Source organism: Pungitius pungitius, chromosome 14, assembly GCF_949316345.1.
Source record: "Pungitius pungitius chromosome 14, fPunPun2.1, whole genome shotgun sequence".
Taxonomy (NCBI): Eukaryota; Metazoa; Chordata; class Actinopteri; order Perciformes; family Gasterosteidae; genus Pungitius; species Pungitius pungitius.
In genome coordinates, this window is record NC_084913.1 from 5,799,589 (window position 1) to 5,819,912 (window position 20,324).

General features: G+C 46.1%; 3 protein-coding genes across 4 annotated transcripts; 1 reads left to right on the top strand and 2 right to left on the bottom strand.

The window, feature by feature from the left end:
- Positions 1 to 1,278: 1,278 nt before the first annotated feature.
- LOC119228054 (S100P-binding protein-like) lies at positions 1,279 to 6,989 on the bottom strand. Of its 2 annotated transcripts, none has more exons than XR_005121416.2 (6): positions 6,012 to 6,989; positions 4,131 to 4,933; positions 3,817 to 3,991; positions 3,497 to 3,597; positions 3,277 to 3,373; positions 1,279 to 3,152 (listed from the first exon to the last, which is right to left on the bottom strand). XR_005121416.2 is itself a non-coding variant. In XM_037487336.2 (6 exons), exons 2-6 carry the CDS (start codon positions 4,929 to 4,931, stop codon positions 3,023 to 3,025), a joined length of 1,287 nt encoding a protein of 428 aa, XP_037343233.1. In that variant the 5' UTR covers positions 4,932 to 4,933; positions 6,012 to 6,974; the 3' UTR covers positions 1,279 to 3,022. The 2 variants fall into 2 exon arrangements, 1 of the variants encoding a protein (XP_037343233.1); XM_037487336.2 differs by having other exon boundaries at positions 3,817 to 3,974; positions 6,012 to 6,974.
- Positions 6,990 to 10,397: 3,408 nt separating this feature from the next.
- On the top strand, positions 10,398 to 14,842 carry vash1 (vasohibin 1). The gene is made up of 7 exons (XM_037487285.2): positions 10,398 to 11,272; positions 11,487 to 11,575; positions 11,891 to 11,947; positions 12,131 to 12,205; positions 12,488 to 12,869; positions 13,369 to 13,478; positions 13,632 to 14,842. The coding sequence occupies exons 1-7, from the start codon at positions 11,051 to 11,053 to the stop codon at positions 13,702 to 13,704; spliced, it is 1,008 nt and encodes a 335-aa protein (XP_037343182.1). The 5' UTR covers positions 10,398 to 11,050; the 3' UTR covers positions 13,705 to 14,842.
- Positions 14,843 to 16,080: 1,238 nt separating this feature from the next.
- Positions 16,081 to 20,150, bottom strand: angel1 (angel homolog 1 (Drosophila)). Its single transcript, XM_037487367.2, has 10 exons — positions 19,999 to 20,150; positions 18,646 to 19,539; positions 18,295 to 18,518; positions 18,141 to 18,210; positions 17,604 to 18,046; positions 17,289 to 17,424; positions 17,055 to 17,165; positions 16,935 to 16,968; positions 16,671 to 16,834; positions 16,081 to 16,581 (listed from the first exon to the last, which is right to left on the bottom strand). Exons 1-10 carry the CDS (start codon positions 20,063 to 20,065, stop codon positions 16,424 to 16,426), a joined length of 2,301 nt encoding a protein of 766 aa, XP_037343264.2. The 5' UTR covers positions 20,066 to 20,150; the 3' UTR covers positions 16,081 to 16,423.
- Between the last annotated feature and the right edge of the window lie 174 nt (positions 20,151 to 20,324).

Below are 20,324 nucleotides of genomic sequence, written 5' to 3' on the forward strand. Positions count from 1 at the left end.
TACCCAGACGCCACCTGGCTCGTTTACGGGAGCCATTTCACAGAATGTGCAGCGATGACGCTAGAGCTGAGTCACCCAGTCAGCCAGAAAGGACGCAACGCATGAATAAAAGGCGCATCCACACAGGGACCATCATCTCGTGTCCCATCTGCTTCCAGCCCCCCAGCTCCCCTCGTGCTCTTATTATAGATCCGTGAACTGTTAACATTCCACGTCGGCCCTTTAGTATTTCCTCGTGTCTTTTCTCTTTGAGTGTGTTTCAAAGCGCAACGTGACAGCGGACTCTACGGACCTGTATGGGGACGCGGCCTCTGACAGAGATCCCTTACATCAGCAATAACAGGAAGCGAGGACTCAAGACTCGGGCAGAGCGTCGCCCTCCCAGACGGACGCGCGTCGAGCAGATCGCATCCGCGGCCTCGCCCGCAGGGGACGGAACGCTCAAGGCGGCCTTGGAAAGTCCGTTGTGTGAACTGATGGCATGAACCAAACAAGGAACCACTTTGCATGGGGCCCAACAATCCGCCCGGACGCTTCCTCGTGACATCACAGAGACAGAAGGGCTTCTATTGAGACTTTTTCCACAAATCCAAAGGGCAGCGTTTGAGGTCAAAGTGCAAGCGGAGGGGAATAAGGAGGATGAATGTGGCCATACGGTACTGTTCACTGTATCCCGTTAGCAAATGTGTTTTATGAAAGCAAATGACATGTACTGCCTTAAAATAATTCTATATTCTAGTTTACCAGATAAGGTGGAACGCCCCGCGTATCGCATTCTGTCATGTTGTCATAATGTGTGTGCAAAGTCAAAAGAGACAACGCGGACGACCTGTAGAACAAGCAGATTTAATCTGGACATTGGTGTGTAAATAGATTTTGTATATTCCATTCTTGTTTTGGTGGCGTAGAAAAAGCTTTTCACAAAGTATGACTAATGTGGAAAATGCATTGAATCCTAATGGAAACGGGTTCTGCCGTTGTTGGAAATGTAGGCAACCTGTCTTTGTTAATACACTGCTGTTAAAAGTCCTTTTTTATAGCACTCTCCTACCGTTAGATTTCTATTACGTTGCGTCACCCTGAGGAGAACGAAGGAGGGGAAGAGAGAGCAGGGAACGTCCCGTGTTTCCTCACCCGGTTGTCAGCACATAAAAAGAAAAAGATGCGAGTCGCCCCCCCAGCCTCAGTCTGATGCTTAATAAGGGTTTGGATCTTTTCAAATCACCACACAGAGTAAAAGTTACACAGGTGTGAGGACATCGAGGCGCTGTCTGCTGGAGGAGCAGAAGAATTCTACCCGTCAACCACGGATACGAAGAGCTCTCGGTGACCACAGTAAGAATTCAACATTCCACGGGGGACTTTCAGCCCAATCACAACTTAACACTGCGTATATTTTCTATCGGTTTATAAAGACGGCTGGAAACATTTGGGGTTCCTTAAAATGTAGGAACGTGATTGGAAAAGCAGCGCGGTGTGGGAGGAAGACCTGCTTGGTCAGTGCCATCGTGTCGATATGCATGAAGCGTACACAGGTCACTGCTTAATGAGGGCTAGCATGGTTCAACTTATGCACAAGGTTACGAAGCTCCACATTATGAAGAGTATGAGGTGTTTACTTGTGTCTGCTTCAATGAAATAAAATCAATCTTAATATTTTCCACTAGTCTATGTTAACTAAAACATGAGATGGGCCGACCTGTCAGGGTGGTAACATTTTTTTTGGAGAGCTTTTGCTTAGTGAATAATACATGTCGACCTCAGGCTGTCAAGAGTCTTCTCCATCAAAAAAAAACACACACCCACAAACTGTCCAAAGTGCCTTCTGGGTAGGAATGGACTTTTTTCAAACCATTTGAATTGTACGCAAGTCCCTCATCAGATTATGTGACTATTAATCGACGCACCATTAAGCTCGATTGCTTGGCTGAGCACGTCGACAAGAGGCAGCGGGTCTCCCGTCCCGATGATGTCACACCCGAAAGCCTAATGAATTGGGAGGGCAAAGCGGCACTGCCCTGGAGTCTGACACGGCACTCCTGTGCCTTTCCGGACGGACAGCATGCATTATTCAACCAACGAGACCTGTGCTGATAAGTTCTGTGCATTTGGGTCCCTCAGGTGCCCCTCTGTCTGCCTGTACCTGGGCGCTGTGGTCAGAACTACGATGACGACTGTGGTGTTGAACACGGCTTTATTGTGGATAGAACACACACACACACACACACACGTTGTATTCTAGAGGCGTTGCCACATTTTTTTGTAATTCTATTGTCAGGGTTCAACGACACCGTCAGTGCAGAACACACACAGGTTAATTCACTAACATTTTACAGCGTAACCTCTGGAGGTCACGTTTAGCTTCTTGCTAAGGTTCTCAAATAATCTGAGAGGCAAACGGAAATTGTTTCTGTGGTTCTTAGAAGTGCCGTTCTAAAAAGAGCTCAAAGGGTTTATGGTTTAGTGTAAATCAGACCTCTGCGTGGACAGTTTATTAAAACACATTATACAAGTAGTTAAGTGTCCAGAGGTCTGTGGACTATCAAGATAGTTAGAACCTTTTGCTTCTGCTTGAAACATGTTTAAGGGTCAATTGACCTTAAAAACAAAACAAAACTTTCAAGCAACACTGTGCCAATGAGAAGGGCACAAGAAAAACAACAGGAACAGGTAATAAACCTGTCAGTGCATGGACGGTTCTAATCACACAGGGAACATGAATGGAATACATTTGAACTAGCAACAAAAAAAAAAAAAACTTTTAAATACATATTAAAACATGCATATTTTCAAATTGAGTAAAAATGCAAGGCATTAAACATGCTTATAAACCCTTGCTTGTTCCCAATCATAATTGCCATAACATCAAAAACATGCATTAATTTGCTTACACATGACACACAAGTGACAAAGCACAGATACAACGAAGAAAGGAGAAGAGAGCAAACATTGACAGAGGGGTAACTGCTACACATATTAGATACGGTTTCAAGAGCTTTAGTGCCAACAGTCCGCTCCTAATTTAGGGAAACTGACTCCTTTGAAAAAATGCTGGGATCTTTGCAAAGCGCTTTTTTTGTGGATTTTTCTGGGAGTACCATTCACGGAGGGTCATTTTTGGAATCACGTTTCCAAACCGTTCTTGGTAGTTCCTACAAGCACAAATCCAGAGCCACATATTGGATGTTGGCTAAAACAGGTCTGAATTAAGATTACTACTACTACTACTAAAATCTACACCTCTCCATAACTACAAAGAAACGATGTACGACGTACCTGCGCGTGAGGTCAGAGGGATGCTGCCACCCTCTTCCACGAGTTACTGGTCTCTGGTCGGCTACATGGTTCATCAGGTTCACCAGCTCAGTCATGACTTCATAAAACATAGATAGGCTTTTCATCCAGTGTTTATTTGGATATACATTTCATTTACATTAAAGCTTTAAAAGTGCATTAATGCATTGCTATAGAAAAATGCCAATACAAGCAGTTATACCTTGATTCGATCCTTGATGCTCTTTCATGTGTCTGGTGACCGAATGGACATACAGATTCTTCTGGTGCTCCAAGTCCCTCTCCCGGTCAAAGATCACCGGCCTGAAAGAGACCAATTCAGCCACACAGGGCATCTCGTGGTTCAGACACCAATCAAGGACTGTAGTGAACAAAAAAAACAATGCACACGTACTGACACGTAGACGCAGAAAGGCAGATAGTGTATCAGCTGCCGACATGGTTGTCCTTACAAATCAAGCCAAAGCCTGAACATGGACGCGGTCATGCAGCTCCCCCCAGTGGCAGACGCTGCTACAGTACCTTATGTTCCCAGCAGCGGCGCAAGACCTGGCAGTCTCAAAGTGCCTCTTCTCGTGTGGGCTGGGCTCATTGGGCTGAGCGGGCCGCTCTTTCACAGGCGGGGCTGCCGCTTTACTGCTGGAGGTCTGCTGACCGGGAGCCACAACCACCGATTTCACCTTGAAAAAGTGCACACCTTGTGTGCGTGAACATACTGTAGGCACACTGGGATTTGTACCAAGCGAGCTCAGTAAAATAAAGGTCAATATAAAAACATGAATTAGTTGCAATGATGGCAGGAGCATGTCATTAGCAGCTTCCGGTGGACTACTTACCTTAACTTGGAGGGGTAACGTAGTCTCGTAACTTGTGTCTAAAGAGTCTTCCTCTCCACCCAGCATCACGTGAAAAAGGGACGACTCAAATAGGGGGCGACCAATATTCCATGACTCTTCAGCATCACCTTCCAAAGTCTCCACATGAAGGTTTTGAGCCTCCAACACCGGCACACTTACAGCATGAGACACATTGTTTTGCAGTGCGTCGCTAGTCTGACTTTCGCTGCTTTCTGCGTTGCCAAAGGCATCGAGACACAAGAGGTCTTCAGTATTGCAGTCAAAAGCAGATGCAAGATTTAAGGGGACATTGTCACACCTCAAACTGTGTGGTACAGATCCCTCATCAACCCCTCGCCGTGTGGAGGACCCACACGCCAAATGTGGAGAGTGTACCCGGGAACATGCACGTTCTTTAATCTCAATCTTAATAGTTTGTGGCTCATTTAACAGAGCAGGCGTGGGGACGGCTAACGGTGACAGAGAGTCATCTGTTGCAGGAGGGCTGTTGTAGTCCATGAAACACCCAAGGTCTGGGGACAAATCCTTTGGACTACACAGTTTTTTCGCTGGAGTCTCATAGCCATCATCGGAACTCAAATTCTGTAATTTTCTTTTTTTGGCACTGTTGTTTACCACGTCGACTGTATAATTCATGAAAGGATTTGAGGACTCTCTCTGTTGTAGACTGGCCTCCTGCTTACGCAAGACCATCCTAGAATATATGGAGAGAGGTCTCAAGGGCTTCGGTCGATCAAACCTATTGGAACGGTTAGTTGCCAATGCTGTTATTTTGTCCATGTCTGTTGAAAAGGAGACAAAAGTAAAACGAGGCTGTCAGTTAACTACCTTCAGATCATTATTTAAAAAAGGCAAACATATGCATGTTAAATCAGACTAAACTTTCATCATGAATTAAAATATTTTACCTCAATATTAGCTCGAGATTGAATATTAAATAAATACTTTTCATTGCATTCCTCATCCTACATAGAAAGAAGCAATAACAAGTGAATGACTTAAATTAGGTCTTGCCTGAAATCCAATAGACACTAAATCAGTAATAGCTCCACACACAACTGAATTCTTCTAAAGGCCTGCGGCTCGATTTCCATCGATCGAAACACTACACGATTTAAACATAAACAAAGAGCAAATCGTTGCCAAAGACGCCAATTTAGTCCGGGTAACAGTTCGCACATTTGGTATATTTATTTATTATTAATTTGACATCGTAAATGACAGACGTCTATTAATATAATTAGACATATTTATAGAATACAAATTTCGCCTAGCAATAGCATAAGCTTTCATTAAAGTCAAGACCTACAATGCAACTAAAGTTAGCTAACGTTAGCTATATTACTAATGTTAGCAGCTAATGGTTATAAACAATTTGCACCTCATGATAAATTGAGGACACACATGTCTCAATTGGTATGGAACAAAGGCCAAAATGTCACAGACTAATGTTTCAATCAATAGTGATCAACAAATGTTGCTAGCATGTGGGCTTATGGGCTGATTATTTAGCATTGGGTTTACACGATGGAAGGAAACACGTTAAACCTAGTGAAGTTGGCAATTTGCATATTTCGCTTAATCTTCAACTTCATCCTTTTGTTCATGTAAAATAAAACCGACATTGAAGGTAATTCCGAGCAGGGAAGTACCTTAACTTCTCGGCGGGCATTAGCTAGCAGGCTAGCTAGCAGCAATAGCTTCATTTAACCTAAGCTCGCGTTAGGATAGCGCGCCGCCCAAAACGGTCACCAACAAATCGGCGTATTACATAGAAAAATGTAAGGGGCATGTAAAGCTAAAGTATCATATTTTGCATTAATGCAGCGCAAACACGTGTACTACCGAAACATAACTCACCTGCTATTGAAAATCCGCCAACCGCAGAATCAAACTATTTGCTGCTCATGACAGGCATTTCGTGCTGTCGGCCACGCGCACGGGTGTTTGAATCCTGAACGCGCACGCAGGCGTTAGTTCGGACGTTGCGCCGTCCAAGTTCAAAGTTCCATCCAAAGTCCTGCTGCATTTTTGTCAATTCATTTGGTGAAGTTCGGCTCTTAATGATCCACCTCTGAATTGACAAAATCACAACCTAAAAGGGTCCATGAAAAATGGAAGAAATCAATTTTTCTTTAGTAGTTAGAGAGGTCATCCTTGTCTGGAACTGATCCAAGGAGAACATGCCTCAGTTTATTAAGACAGAAAGACTGTATGCAAAAATTAACAGGCAATTCAGTGGTCTACTACAATTCCACAGTGCAGCACCTCCCACCGCAATAACAAGATACCTCACACACACTATATCAATTCATTTTCTTTTGCTCGACTATAAAAAAGTTTGGGGTTTATCTCGGTTCACATTTCATACTACTTCGTTCCCACTCAGGTTTAATTAGATAATTAGACATCACAATAACAGTTTGATTTTGTGTCACGGTTAGTTGTCATTTCAGGTTTTAGCTTTTCACAACAGGATCAATTAAGGTGGACGCCTTGAGCGATGTGGATGCATGAGACGGTGCAAGATCTTGCAAGCTGACCCAATGCGATTTACATGCACTTACAGGGACTATTTTTCTCTAGGCTACTGAAATGCGATCGTCAACAATTTGTGGCTACAACTATTTTGTGCTGAAAGGCAGTTATTTACTATTTATAATTTCCCTGGTAGCCGCAATTAAGGCACTTGAGGCAGTAGTGTTAGGCCCAACACTACCCTCGAACTGTTACATTATTGGATGATAAAGTACTGCCTCTCGTACCTCGTTGCTTAACTAAGTCACTGGCAACCGCATTATAAAAGCAATAATGTACCCGAGGCAGGTCTTTGTTGTCAATAATATTACAGTTTTAGATTGTTGTTAAACTCTCTTTCAAAACATTACGTCTTGTTTACATGGGAAAGGGGGGCGGGGCTTCACCCTCAGAGCGGAACGTCATTTCTCGCTCCACACGTGTCCTGCTTTTACTGGCCAGGAAAACGGGCGATCTATCCCACGTGGGTCTGGCTCGATTCCATTGGCTCTGACGATTCCATAGAGAGGCGGGACTTATAATTTTGCCGGCAACGGTGAGATATGAGCTGCATTGCCCGCCCAGTGCGTGAAGTGGCTGTGAGGCCTCCACTAAAGTCTCTCTTTATTTGTTCTGCTTTACTCAAACAAAGTAAAACCTTTACAGGTATACTGTCCACACACTAGGCTAACATAACAAATGCTCTATGAAGAGAGCATTTGTGTTATCACAGATAATATGCTGACCGTCCGCCATGTTTTTCATTTCGCTAACAGAAAACTTGATAGTCACGTGACCTATTTGCAAAGCAATGTAAATGAATGGGCCAAAAGAAACGTAACATAGTAACGTTATTTTGGGGGAAAACGTAACATGACTACATTTATTACGGTGGACCAACGTAGCCATTTCACGCTTTTTTTGGAGACTGGGTTGGGATGCTAGATCCCTGTAACAGACATATACTGTATGTCTTCGATGCATTACCACTGCAGTAGATGCTAAAATGCTCCTGCCATACAAGATGGTTCCCTGCGTAAAGACGCTGTGGGAACGCCCCTGCGTGACCGCGTCATGAAGCACATGTAAAATCTAAACGTTTTTCCACCTAGTAAATGGCTGAGCGGTATTGTCCAGTGTGTCCCCCCTTGCACCCGTTTTATTACGGGCAGTGACTCACGCTTCATGACGCGGTCACGCAGGGGCGTTCCCACAGCGTCTTTACGCAGCGTCTCGTTCCCTTCAGGGAACGAAGGTTACATACGTAAGCGAGAGACGTTTTGTTACATGAAAGGATCCAATCGTTAGGGCTGGAGGAGAATGGAGGAGATTGATATTGTGAGAACCGACTTCGATGGACCTGAAGAAGAAACCCCGTTAGGGTCAACGTCCCTGAATACATGATCTGCTAACTGTCGCACACATCATATATAGTGGATGCATACACGTAGGTGGGGTGATACTTTTAGGCTAGGATGTATTCTGTGTCTGTTGTATGATATGGATTTTTTTGTATTTTTTGTACTGTTTAGAGGATTTCCATGCTTGCTGCATTCACCCGTACTCACTGGTATAGATTTTTTGTGTTTAGATTGGAAGTTTCTTTTGATTTTTTGGTTTACATAGTGAATTATGTAAAAAGGGGAAATTGATAATCAATAGCTTTTTCTTTGTGCTGAGTTAGAAAATTGTTGCCATGTTCTGCTGAAGGTTTCAAAGTCAGGGACCAAGCAGGATGTGCCGAGCAAAGCCGAGACGGTCTGGCAGGATGGGGGTTCGCTGTCTGGACATGATTGAAAGAGTTGGGACTCACATGGACAAACAGAAACTTCTCTGTGGGTATTGATAAGAAGAACGGTTTCTGTCCTGACTGAGGAAGCAAGGTAAGCAACCAGCAGATGTGCCAGATTAGGGGGGTTTGAAATTCACAGCACACGATCCAACATCCACACTCTGTTCGTTGTTTACGTTAGGCTAGGAGTTCTGGACATTGAATGTGACCGGATCTTTAGATGCGGGGGGAGGAAGACCCTCCCCTACGCCAGCTTAGGGCCAATAGAAATCTTTTTCTTTGTCTTTGATGTTCTTCCTGATGTTAGTTAGTGTTCTTCCGGCCTGCGGGCCCGCAGGATTGCTCCTGTCTTCGCAAACGCAGCGCTCATACTTGACCTGTGATCTGACGAATAAATCTACCAGAACTTCTTTGTTATGGTTTCTTGTATTTATGTATTACTTGGGTTGTTACCAACATCTGGTGAAAATGTCAAGTCAATAACTCCTTTGGAAATATGTTTACTGAGAAAAATGGTGAGGTGTTCAATACTTATTTCATGTATATTTCTTTTTTGAAAAATAAGTCAAAAATGATATTAGGTGGAAAAAATCTTTTGAGAAAAAAGTCAGACAATGGGTTGAAAAGGGTTTTGGAAAAGAAGTCAAAACATAATAGATGGATAATCTTTGGAAAAAACCTGTAAGGTGGAAAAATGTTAGATACATTTTTTTAGTGGCAAAAGCTTTGGATCAAAAATGTTTTGGAAAAAAAGTCAAAACACATTAGGTCAAAAGATAAAACAGTTCAACAGTTTTAATAAATATGTCAAACTATGTTATGTAAAAAAAAGTCAGGAAATAAATAAAATATTAAGTCGACAAATGTCAAGGAAAAAGAATATTAGAAAGAAAAATAATAAATAAATATACCGGTATAATAAATAATAAAAATGTTTTTGGAGATTTTATTTTGACCTTAAATATTTTAGTCAAATAATATTGTGTTCAAAAAAGGTTTTCAGAAAAATGTCAAAACATGATTGGAAAACCAATCCGTGTGTGTGTTTATGAATATCTGCAGGAAACTCTGAAAATCACTCCTGAAGGATTAAAAGTAGAAAGAGTCCAGGAGAAATTGCAGACTCTATTCATTCATATGTAAAAACAAATGTAAAAACCCTTAGAGAAATACATTAAATACAAAAAAACTTCAAGTCAAATCAATCACTTTTCATTACAACCTGGCTCTAGAGCAAGCTCATATAATGCACTGCAGTATTAGTGAAACTCCACCTACAAGTACAATTTGAAATCTATTGTAATTCCATTTTAGCTCTCCAAACATCTTTCTTTGCACGCATTTAGGTAAGCAAAGTCATTTTTTTCTGTACTTAAAAAAAAAAAAATCCTCGCATACCAAATTGTATGAACCTCTCAAGAAGAAATATGTTTTTAAGAAAAATGAAGCGTACAGAATATTAATAATTGTGAGAGCCATTTTTTTTTAGTTTGTTAACTTCTCACCACTTAGGGGCGTAGGGCACTGTTTCAATTAGGCCCAGGGTCCATATACAGTAATCAGGAGCATTATTGGCTACAGGTGTTGATGTTTGGGAAGAAAACAGTTTTTTTGACGCTGTCATGGAGGAACCCGGAAGAAAGTGTTCGGATGATGGTGTTATACGTGGTGAACAGTGTTATATTACTGTTAGAGATGGAAACGCTTTCAAGAAGACATATTCTGTTCATGTTTGGAGAACAAAATAAATTCCAATCAAGAAATTGTCTTTAATGTCAGCATTCCCCTGCTATTGCTGCGTTTCCCGCCGCGTTGACAGCCCAAATCACTCGAATAGCGTGAATAAACGCTCAGGGCGGCTCTCCGATCAACACTTTTCGGGCGGAGCGTGAACGCAGCATGTTGTGACGGGTCTGAGCGCGTCCTGCTGAGCGCTGCGCATGCGCAGCAGACGCGGGGCTGGGAGTGTCTGAGCGGCTCTCGGCGAGGGAACCCAACCCGCAGCCCCGGTGAACAATGAGCCGGTGAGCAGCGGCTGGCCAGAGGAGGACATGATTTTTGGCCAAACGGAGATGAACTGGACGTCCGAGGAGTGTCGAGGCGGGGGGGAGGAGGGGAGATAGGGGGGGGGGGGGGGTGTCGGTTCTTCGCCTGCACAGATTTAGCTGGGTATCCGTGGTGTGAATGACCTCTAACGGTACAGGGAATTAGTCTTTTCTAATACTTTGTTGTCCGCAGAGTCAACGTTAGCGTTACATTCGCTTAGTGTTGAGCTTTCACAGTATTGCCATTCAAAATAGGGTGACAGCAAATGTATCTCCTTTACATGAATATCTGATCATTGAATGGATTACAGTTAACCGCATTTTACCAAAGAGCTGAATAGTTACAGCAAAGTCCTTCTTTGTTATTATTTTTTCATTATTTTTGTTCACAATGGTGGCGCGAGCCGCTTGATGCCATGAGCTGGCCATCTGTGGTGGAAACCTTCTTGGACCTGCAAGCCGATTAACCAGTGAGAGGTTCAAGGTTCATCGGTACGGACATCTCTGTGCCTCGCCCCCCCCCCCCCCCCCCTGCCGGAGGAGGGATGCTGAGGCCCGTGGTGGGCTCACTGGAGCAGAGAGACGAGGAGCCGGAGGAGGAGGGCGAAGAGGAGCTGAGGGATGGAGGGGTGCCTTTCTACGTGAACAGAGGAGGCCTCCCGGTGGACGAGGACACCTGGGAGAGGATGTGGCGCCACGTGGCTCGAATACACCCCAACGGAGAAGCTCTGGGGAAGGAGATCCGGGGGAACACTGACCATCCCAAGGTAAGGTGTTCGCTGCCCGTCCTTGCGTGCCACGGATGATTTGGACGCAGAGGAGCAATTGCTTTTCCGTAATTCGTCCTGAGAGTAGTTAAAGAGCAAGAAGGAGGCTCTTGCTTGGTGGAGAAAAGGCACCGTGGTCATGTGACTACACACTCCAGTGAGTTTTGGGGATTACGCAACGATGAGGCAGTTGTTCGGATGCTCTGTCCCACAGATTCCGATGCCGAGCGTGCCTACGTACCAACCTACCGCCACCATCCCACAGCGCCTGGAAGCCATACAGAAATACATCAGGGAACTGCAGTATCCTTTGACTAAGTTGGTATAACTGGCTGGTTAGTACCACAGTACATACACGTGTATGTAATCATGTATTGTCAAAAGATTGCACATATTTGTCCAAACTAAATTACATTAATCCCACTGACTAACTGTTTTGTCATGCTTTAACACAGGCAACTAGGCCACCAGTCTATTCTCTATTGAGCTTGACTCAAGACAACATTCATTCATAATTAACTAACAACCCATGAATGTCACAAAACACAATGAGTGGTTTTCTACCCAAAGTTGTTTTAATATTATATCATTTTATTTTTCCTTAACTGTGTCTTTCAGGTATAATCACACCGGAACACAGTTTTTTGAAATTAAGAAGAGCCGGCCTCTTACCGCGTGAGGAGCATATTTCTCTCTTAACCCTTCACACAGGAGTTCATGATAGCAGATAGCAGATTTTATTTCATTGTACATGTTTAGCCTGTGCTGTTTTTTGTTTTTCTTCAGTAACAGTGTGCATGTCATTTGGTAGTGCCCTCAGTGGGGTGTTGTATCACAGATGACCGTTGTTCTGCACAGGTTGATTGACATTGCTAAAGAGATGACGCGGGAGGCTCTGCCGATCAAATGCCTGGAGGCGGTGATCCTGGGGATGTATCTTTACTTCAGCAGGTCATGTTGCGTGCCACTAGATCTGCCATGATATCTTCTGACTGTGCTTCTTCAACCCTAGACACTTTCCGCTTTTTTTTTTAGTATGTATTTGGACCAGACGTGGTTTGTAAATTGCACCTGTTCAAGTCAAATTCCTCTATGTGTAACATATGTGGCGATGAACGGCTTCTAAACGGGGCAGGATTTAGACTTGCTGTACGCTGTCTCTCTCCGAGCGTCCTTTTTTCTCCGTTTCCTTGACCCTCCTCCCCCCCCCGGCAGTTACCTCACCAACAACATGCCCGGTGTGGAGCGCTTCCCCCTCAGCTTCCAGTCGCACTTCTCAGGGAACCACTTCCACCACATCGTGCTGGGCGTCCACAGCGGGGGCCGCTTCGGAGCGCTGGGCATCAGCCGGAGGGAGGACCTCATGTTCAAGCCCCTGGAGTTCCGGACGCTGATGGACCTGGTGCAGGAGTTCGAGGGAGCCTACCGGAGCTACTGGCACACCCTGAGCAAGGTCCGCATCGGCCAGTACGTGTCCCACGACCCTCACAGCGTGGAGCAGATCGAATGGAAGCACTCCGTGCTCGACGTGGACAAGCTGACCAAGGAGGAGCTGCGGAAGGAGCTGGAGAGACACACCCGAGACATGAGGCTGAAGGTGAGGGGGGGGGGGGGGGGGGGGGACGCGGTGGCATCTGTATGTGGCACCGTGAGAGTGTCGTGACACCTGTACCAGCTGGAGGAGCCCCGGCAGGACGAGGGACAGTGGTGGTGAATTCAATGTATCCCCCCCACCACCCCCCCTTCACGGAAGGAGCCGTCGTTCTTTGGCGGCTTATTCGATTCCTGTTGATGCGCCGCGTCATCGACACATCGCGTGGACCCGGCTATTCGAGGAGCGACTCCTCTCAAGCGGTGCTCTCTCATCGCCATAATGAAGGCCGCCTTGATGCTGAGCTTTGTGTAATAAAACTAATGTGATGGCTTGACTCCGCACGGCTGGGCCGGCCCCCAGTCCACCCAAGGCCGATCTTTTACAGCGCGTGTGTGTGTGTGTGTGTGTGTGCGCGCTGTGCACAATCACGTTAGCGGTTTCAGGCAGCGCGGGGGGGAGTTTTGAATGGTTGCGATGAAGACGTCTCTTTGTGTGTTGGCAGATAGGAAAGCCCGCACCGCCCTCCCCCACCAAAGATCGGAGAAACAGCATGGGTTCCCCCCTCCGAGGGCCGAGCAGCCCCGTACGCCGCATCAGCCGCGGCGAGAGGCGGTATGCTCCATCATGTGATCCGGATAACACTTTTTATTATTAACAAATGGAATGTTCTGTTCTACTGGAAATTCATCCAACAACAGATGTTGTTTATTTCTGACATGAATAACAGTTAATGTCTCGCATGTTTCGTGTCTCTTTCTGTTGCAGTCCCTCCGGAGAGAAGAAGGTTTTGGAGCAGAAGTCCTCCACGGACATTAATGGATACCAGATCCGAGTCTGAACTTCAGCTTGCTTGTAAAGTTTCGAGGTACCACACACTCTGTGAGGCTCATTTCTTCGTGGGCATTCTCTCCTCACGGGATGCCACGTTCACCAGCAACCGTCCCGCTCAGAAACAAAAGCCTCATTCAGCGTCCCTCCATCCACGTGGTCAAGAGGCTTTTTTTTTTCTGGAGAAGTTAGTCATTAGGCAACGTTCCCAAATGATAAAAAAGGGGCCAAGAGTGCAGCACGTTGTAAACGTTGGAGTTAAGAACCTAACACATGTTAAAAAACTCTTCTGCTGTCGGCATCGTCGTACTGTAAGTGTGCGAATTCCTGTAATGTCATTTTAAAACCACTGGGCAGCGGCTGCTTGTGTAGTGACCAGTGTGAAAAACTACCCTTGTGCCTTTGTACGAAAACTCAAAGAGAGGACTTTTCATATCCACCCCCTTTATTCTCATTATTCAACTAAACTAAACACACAGCAGGGTCATCTCTGCTCTCTTCCCAAAATGTTAACAGCCAATGTGTACGTGAGACCGTTTTTGATCTGGTACCCAAATGCTAGCACGATTAAGCATGCTATTCACCGCATAAGGACTGAACATGGGATTGAACGCGCGGTGTACAGGAGTATATTTAGGGTCGTGTCGTCTGCAGCGTGATGACATGAGAGAGTACTACGAACCTTTCACACCGAGGTGACTCACAGCAGCTGACTGACCTCTACCACACTTCCTTTAGATGTAAAGTTAGCAGTAAAGTCGATGTGTAACTGCTTTATATATATATACACACAGTTTCTAACGTTTATTTGTAGCAACTTTATTTGATATTCCACTCGCCTCAAGTGGGGTGACGTCCATTTAGGCCACGGTGTAAAGAAGTTTGTTTACAGCAATTTTATCTGCATTTTGTATTTTTTATTGTAAATTGTGTCATTTTATACTTCCTTCTGTGTGCACCTGTAGACCAAAATGTACCACACACACTTGGGAATATGTTGCCACAGCCAACATGTTTATGTGTACAGTAGGTGTTGTCCATTATCATTTCAGTGCTTTAATGTAAAATAATAAGTTTGTACCAAAAGACTGTTCATTCAAAGGGTCAAAACAATAAAGGGTCACATGGACTGTGACAACACAATGTAATGTTCTGTTAGTGAGTTTTTCTTGTATTTCTTAACCTTTCCCTTCTTTAAGCAGCGTTGGTCTTGATTAACCAGTAAGTGAGCTGTAATCAGTTGTGAGAAAGGAACCGGTGCCAGTTTTGTGCTGACAGTTCAAACTGGGCACAATGTCCTCATTGATGGGCAGCTTTTGGCACCGATGCAAATGAGATTTCTAAAACGCCAACACCTCCCTAAAGGGACGCTTCAATCTGACGAACACTAAAGTCAGAACAAGTGGGACAGTGTGTTCGCCTCCTAGATCCGAGAATACGTTTCAAACCATGTAAACAAAAGTAAATCCTTTATCGCAGCATCCGTTTCGTTGCTGATGTGCGGCTGCAGTCATATCAGGTAACAGCTGTAGAAGGCTGTGCATCCTGCTGCCTAATGGATCCCAGAGGGTACGGATGTACAGTAAGTCCCACTCCCAAAGCACAGCAATTGGATAAGGAGCATTAATGGCAGCTACATTAAAGTAAACCCAGTTAGCAAGGAACCACTCTCTCGCCTCGGCCAATAACGCAAGTCAAAAGGTCTCGATTGAGGGAAAGTACTGTCATGGAACAAAGTGCCACTTTAAAACCACTGCATGCTGCTGCGGTGAGATTTGTTCCTTAAAACAAGCATCTGCTGATGTAGCAGTTGTTGAATTATGCGAGAAGTCCCAATGAAGATGAGCCCCCCACCCCACCCCACCCCTTTCAAAATGTCAAACACCTCGTTAGCCAGTGTTTGTAAGACAAACTGAAGGCATGATGACACATGAGATAAACCACTAACTGGTTTTCTTTAGTGCATATGTGGGGGCATTTGATGCCACACTGGAAAAGAAAGATCATAATCCTCTGTAGGTTAGTGTCACCGCTTTCAATGGATTATCAGAACACCGTGTACGGCAAATGTTTACATTGACAAGAACGATTGAGGGCTCGGTGAAAGACGTCCTACTGATGGTAATCACCTCAGCAGACATTTTACAGCCCACACAAAGCTCTCCCCGAGCACCGTCATGCATGAAAACACTCAACTTTCTAAATGAATTATTCAATCATGCAGCAGCCAGACATCCTCCCCCCTGCAAACCGAAGGGGCACCAAAGTGTAACGGGAGGGGCCGAGTCAACATTCAGGGCACTATTGACAGCCTACTGGGCCATTTCATGCATACATGTGGGGAAAAACACATGACTGGAGGCAGGAACACCATGGAGCTACAAGATAATGGAAAATATTTATTCTATAATTACCATCCAACAAAAGTATGAGCGACTGAAAATCAGGTTTAAAATGAGTAAAAGAAAGATCAGCTGAGCAGGTCAGTGCATTGTCACAGCAGTAGGACTTAAAGCAAGCACTGCCTGTATTTTTGTAAAAGGAACTATTGCAGCATAATTAGATTTGTCATTTCAAAGTAATTGCTCTCCGCCGTTTATCTGATGAAAACCACGGAGAACGAGACTCATCGTTGACATCTATTCAAAACAAAAATAGCAGAACAGAGCAACTTCAGAACCAGTTCAACGTAAACATGCTCATGCTCTGACACCACCCACTCTTTCCCATCATGCAGCGCTCAGGTCCAGCCGGAACTTGGCCAGAAGACTGAGATGGTCGGAGGGGAACATGTGATTGGGCAGCCCCCTCAATGACCATATGACGTCTTCCGATAGGAGGGAGAGAGAACCAATCAGCTCCAGGCCTGCACTCACAAAGTCACCAGCTGAGGAAACAGCGAGAAACCAACAAGTCATCGACAGTGGCAAATCCATTCAGAGCTGCAACGCGGCCCGCTGTGTCACGTTCACGTACGGTTTTGGTCACGGGCGGAGGCGCGTTTCGGGGTGTAGAAGATGTAGTCGACGGTGGCTGCCCCTTCAGAGTGCAGGGTCGTGACTTCTGGATTGCCAAAGCCGGGAAGAATGTGTTTGTAGACAGACTCCAGGTCAAACTGGTGACTGATGGCGTGTCCAAACCTGCGACATAAAACCTACGTGTAAGAGTACACTCCAATATCACCTCGCCGGGCCTCTGCTCTCCCTCCCTTTTTAATCACACGACACAACGTAAACTCACTTTGGTTCACAAGGTGGATTTCCCCTTAAAGCATCTGAATTTCAAAAAGAGAGAAGACCCAGTTATTCAAACCGTTACGGTAAGGCCTGATGTCGAGGCGTCTGCGTTGGGAGTCTGTACCTGGTGTGTTGTCCGTCACTCCTGCGATGGCCTCCAAGTCCAGCGGCCGGAGGCACGCGGCTGGACAGAAGCGCAGCTGCAGCAGGAAGTCGTGGCTGTACTGATATTTTCCTAAACAAGAACAACAAAAACAGGACAGGAAGGGATTGTGATGAAGCGAGTTGAAACGAAAACAAAAGATAAGGAAAAGTACAATGAGGTTATAAGAAAATGCCACAACTTCAGGCTAAAGACCTGATTTCCGACTCTTCCACGTGTCCTCGAATGTAGTGTACTGGCAGCCATCAGTGACTCCTAGTGAGCTGGGCCACAAGGGGGCATACAGTCTGCGACAATGGCTTTTCTCCGACAGGTCCTCTTGACCCGATATCTGTCGGACATGTTAAAAACCATACATGGTTATAGAGGTCAATCCTGTCAGCACTATGGATGGAAATATTGAAAAACATGAAATAAACTGATAAGACCAGTCCAATTAAGTGCGGCAGCAGCACAGACACATTTTCTGGGAATTAAACTCAGTTATTCTTTGCGGCGTTGAAGTCTCACCATCCATGCCGGTAGTCCCTGGAAGTAGAGCTCGCCGGTGGTGATCAGCTGGTAAAGAGGCATTTGGGGGACCGAGTTAAAGTCCCCACACATTATAATGTTACAGTCCTCGCCTTTGGCTTTACAGGACTTGACGACTCGGTCAATCTCGGCCAGCATCACGGCCAGCTGAGCCAGCTTCACATCGCCCCGCCTGGGGTTGAAGAGCAGGTGGGTGTTGGCCACGCACAGGGGAAGGCCCCGGGCCTTGACCTCCGACCCCTTGATGAACACTGGCCGGAGCAACAGGACAATGGCCACGTTGTGCCGGTCCAGCGGCGCCACCTCCGGCCTGAAGAACTCCAGCGGGGCGACAGACACTGCAGAGAAGCCGCTGCTGCGAAAGCACGTAGCGCAGCCGTCCGTCTTGGTCCCCGTGCGCCGCTTGAACACGCAGGTGTAGCCTGGAGCGACGACATGAACAGACAACGCGTGACGTGGGCCGTAATGGCAACCAACACCATACACCGTTACACCGGGTTTTCCCAGACGACTCACCGATACCAGACAGGACTGGATGCAGTTGTTCGTGGTAGTGGTTCTCCTGAACTTCTTGGAGACACAGAATCTAAACACCAAAGACAAAAAAAAAACAAAAAAAACATTCGGAACGCAATCATGACACAAAAAAATCAGCCGGCACTTGACTCACATCTGGCATCCATTTCTGTATTTCCTCCAGGAGCAGGCGGCAGCGGTAGCTCCAGTCGAGCACCTCCAGGGGGCAGTGCGTGTACAGCTCCCCGTTGGCCTCGAGTAGGTCCTGAGCCAGGACGTTGTAGGACATGACTGTGAAGTCCATGGAGGCCGTGGTGAACGGGGACGCCTCGGCTGCAGTGGCACTCCCATCCGTCTCCTCCCATACTCTCCAATTCACTGGTTGGAAAATAAATTTAAAAAAAACAAAAGTGTAAATAAAACAGCAGGATGGTCAACTACTGGAGAGTTGAGAGAAGACCAAAAAAAATGAAGGTGTTACAGTAAAGGGGGAGATTAGTGTCACCTTCAAAATGCAGAGGGGGCTCTGCTGGAGGGTAATAGCTTGAGGCGGGGAATTGCCACTGTGGGCAGTGCACCTCTTCTGCCAGGCCGGGTCCTGCAGGAAAGTGCCAGCCAGTCTGTGTGTTGTGCTTCCCACGGAGGTTAAGGGGGCTTTGAGTGTTAGAGAGAAGGCAGGGAAATGCCAGCTCGGATCCTCTTTCCCCAACAACCACCTCGTCGGCGGTCAGAGTCACGTATTCGTCCCAGCACTCCGTGGTCGTCGACTCGTCAGCGCTGGGCATGGGAATTTGTTGCTTCACTACGCGGGTGGTTTCTGGTGCGCTTTGCTCAGCTGGAGATAAAAACTCTTCCAAGCTTGGCATCTTTGTTTTTTCCTGCCCTGGACCGCTGACTTCCAAGGAGCCGTCTTCCTTCTGCAGGCAGCCTAACTGCGCCCCGACAGCCTTTTCTTCACCAAAGTCCACGGCTGGAGAAATAATTCCGTCCTCGGCGTTCTGCATCCGATGGAGCGCCTCGCCGGGAATAGTCAGTTCCCCGGCCCTTTGTTTGGGAGCTTCCGCGTCGTCTCGCCGCGGTGCATTCCTTGTCTCTGCTTCTTTCTCCGTCAATGTGGACGTGTCCCCGCCCGCAGCCGAAGCCGCGGCGCTCTCCGTTTCCTTGTGCGGGACAGGCCCGAGGTGCTCTTCCTCTGCCACGGGCCTCGTGTCATCCTGCTTCTCTGGGCTGGGTTCTGTCATCCCTTCCTTTGTCGCACCCTCCGTCCCGAGGCTTGGGCTGGGCCCCCGGGCCAGCAGGGTGCTCGGACACTGGGTGAAGCTTCTGGTTGCGGCAGCGCCACCATCCCACGCCGCTTTGCCATGAACCTGTGCAGGAGGAGGACCCTTCTGCGAGGACTCTAGAATACGGGATCAGAAAGTAGTCAGAAACTGTTATGCAGTCATAGTACGCTTTGTGCCCAGCAAAGAAAAAAGAAACCCTGTTAAATGCATTTTACTGAACCCAAACGACTACAATACGTGATGACGTTGTGACGTCACGAGGGAGGCAGGCGCAAAGCTTGGAAAAGTTGTCCGAAATGCAATGAGATAATGTTCCTTACGAGTCCGTTTTCACGAAGGACGAACTAGTAGCTCACACCAGCGAGAAAAAAAACTGCCACACCTTGTTTGTATTTCAGTCACCAAAATAAACGTCGAGACGAAGTGCTCGGACAGCAGCTGACGTTAATTACGTTAAATATAAACTGACCGTGAGCAACCGGCAGCTGCTATCAGCTGCTCGGCTGAAATGCGTTTAGTGACACTGGCACCTCTGAACATGGACGCTTACGCGAAAACGCGCTACAGAGACCTACCTGAGTGTCGGCTTGTCATGTACCGTGCTACCGGGTAGAGGACATAATACAACAGACTGCTAATCATGTTTCTGTGGTTCCTTCTTCATGCCTCTTCGGCGCATGCGCGTTCTGAAGTTGGTCGTGACGTAGAAAGGTCAGGGGTCGCAATTCAATTGTCGCTGTGGTGGTGGTTTCCTCGTGGACGTGTTTGTTAATTAATGTGAACGTTTTTTTTATTTTTTTAAATAAGATAATATAACAATTCACAAAAGCCTATAAAATGAAATTTTACTTTAAATTCTAAACTTAAATTCTAACCCTTATGATTTAACACCATATCACGC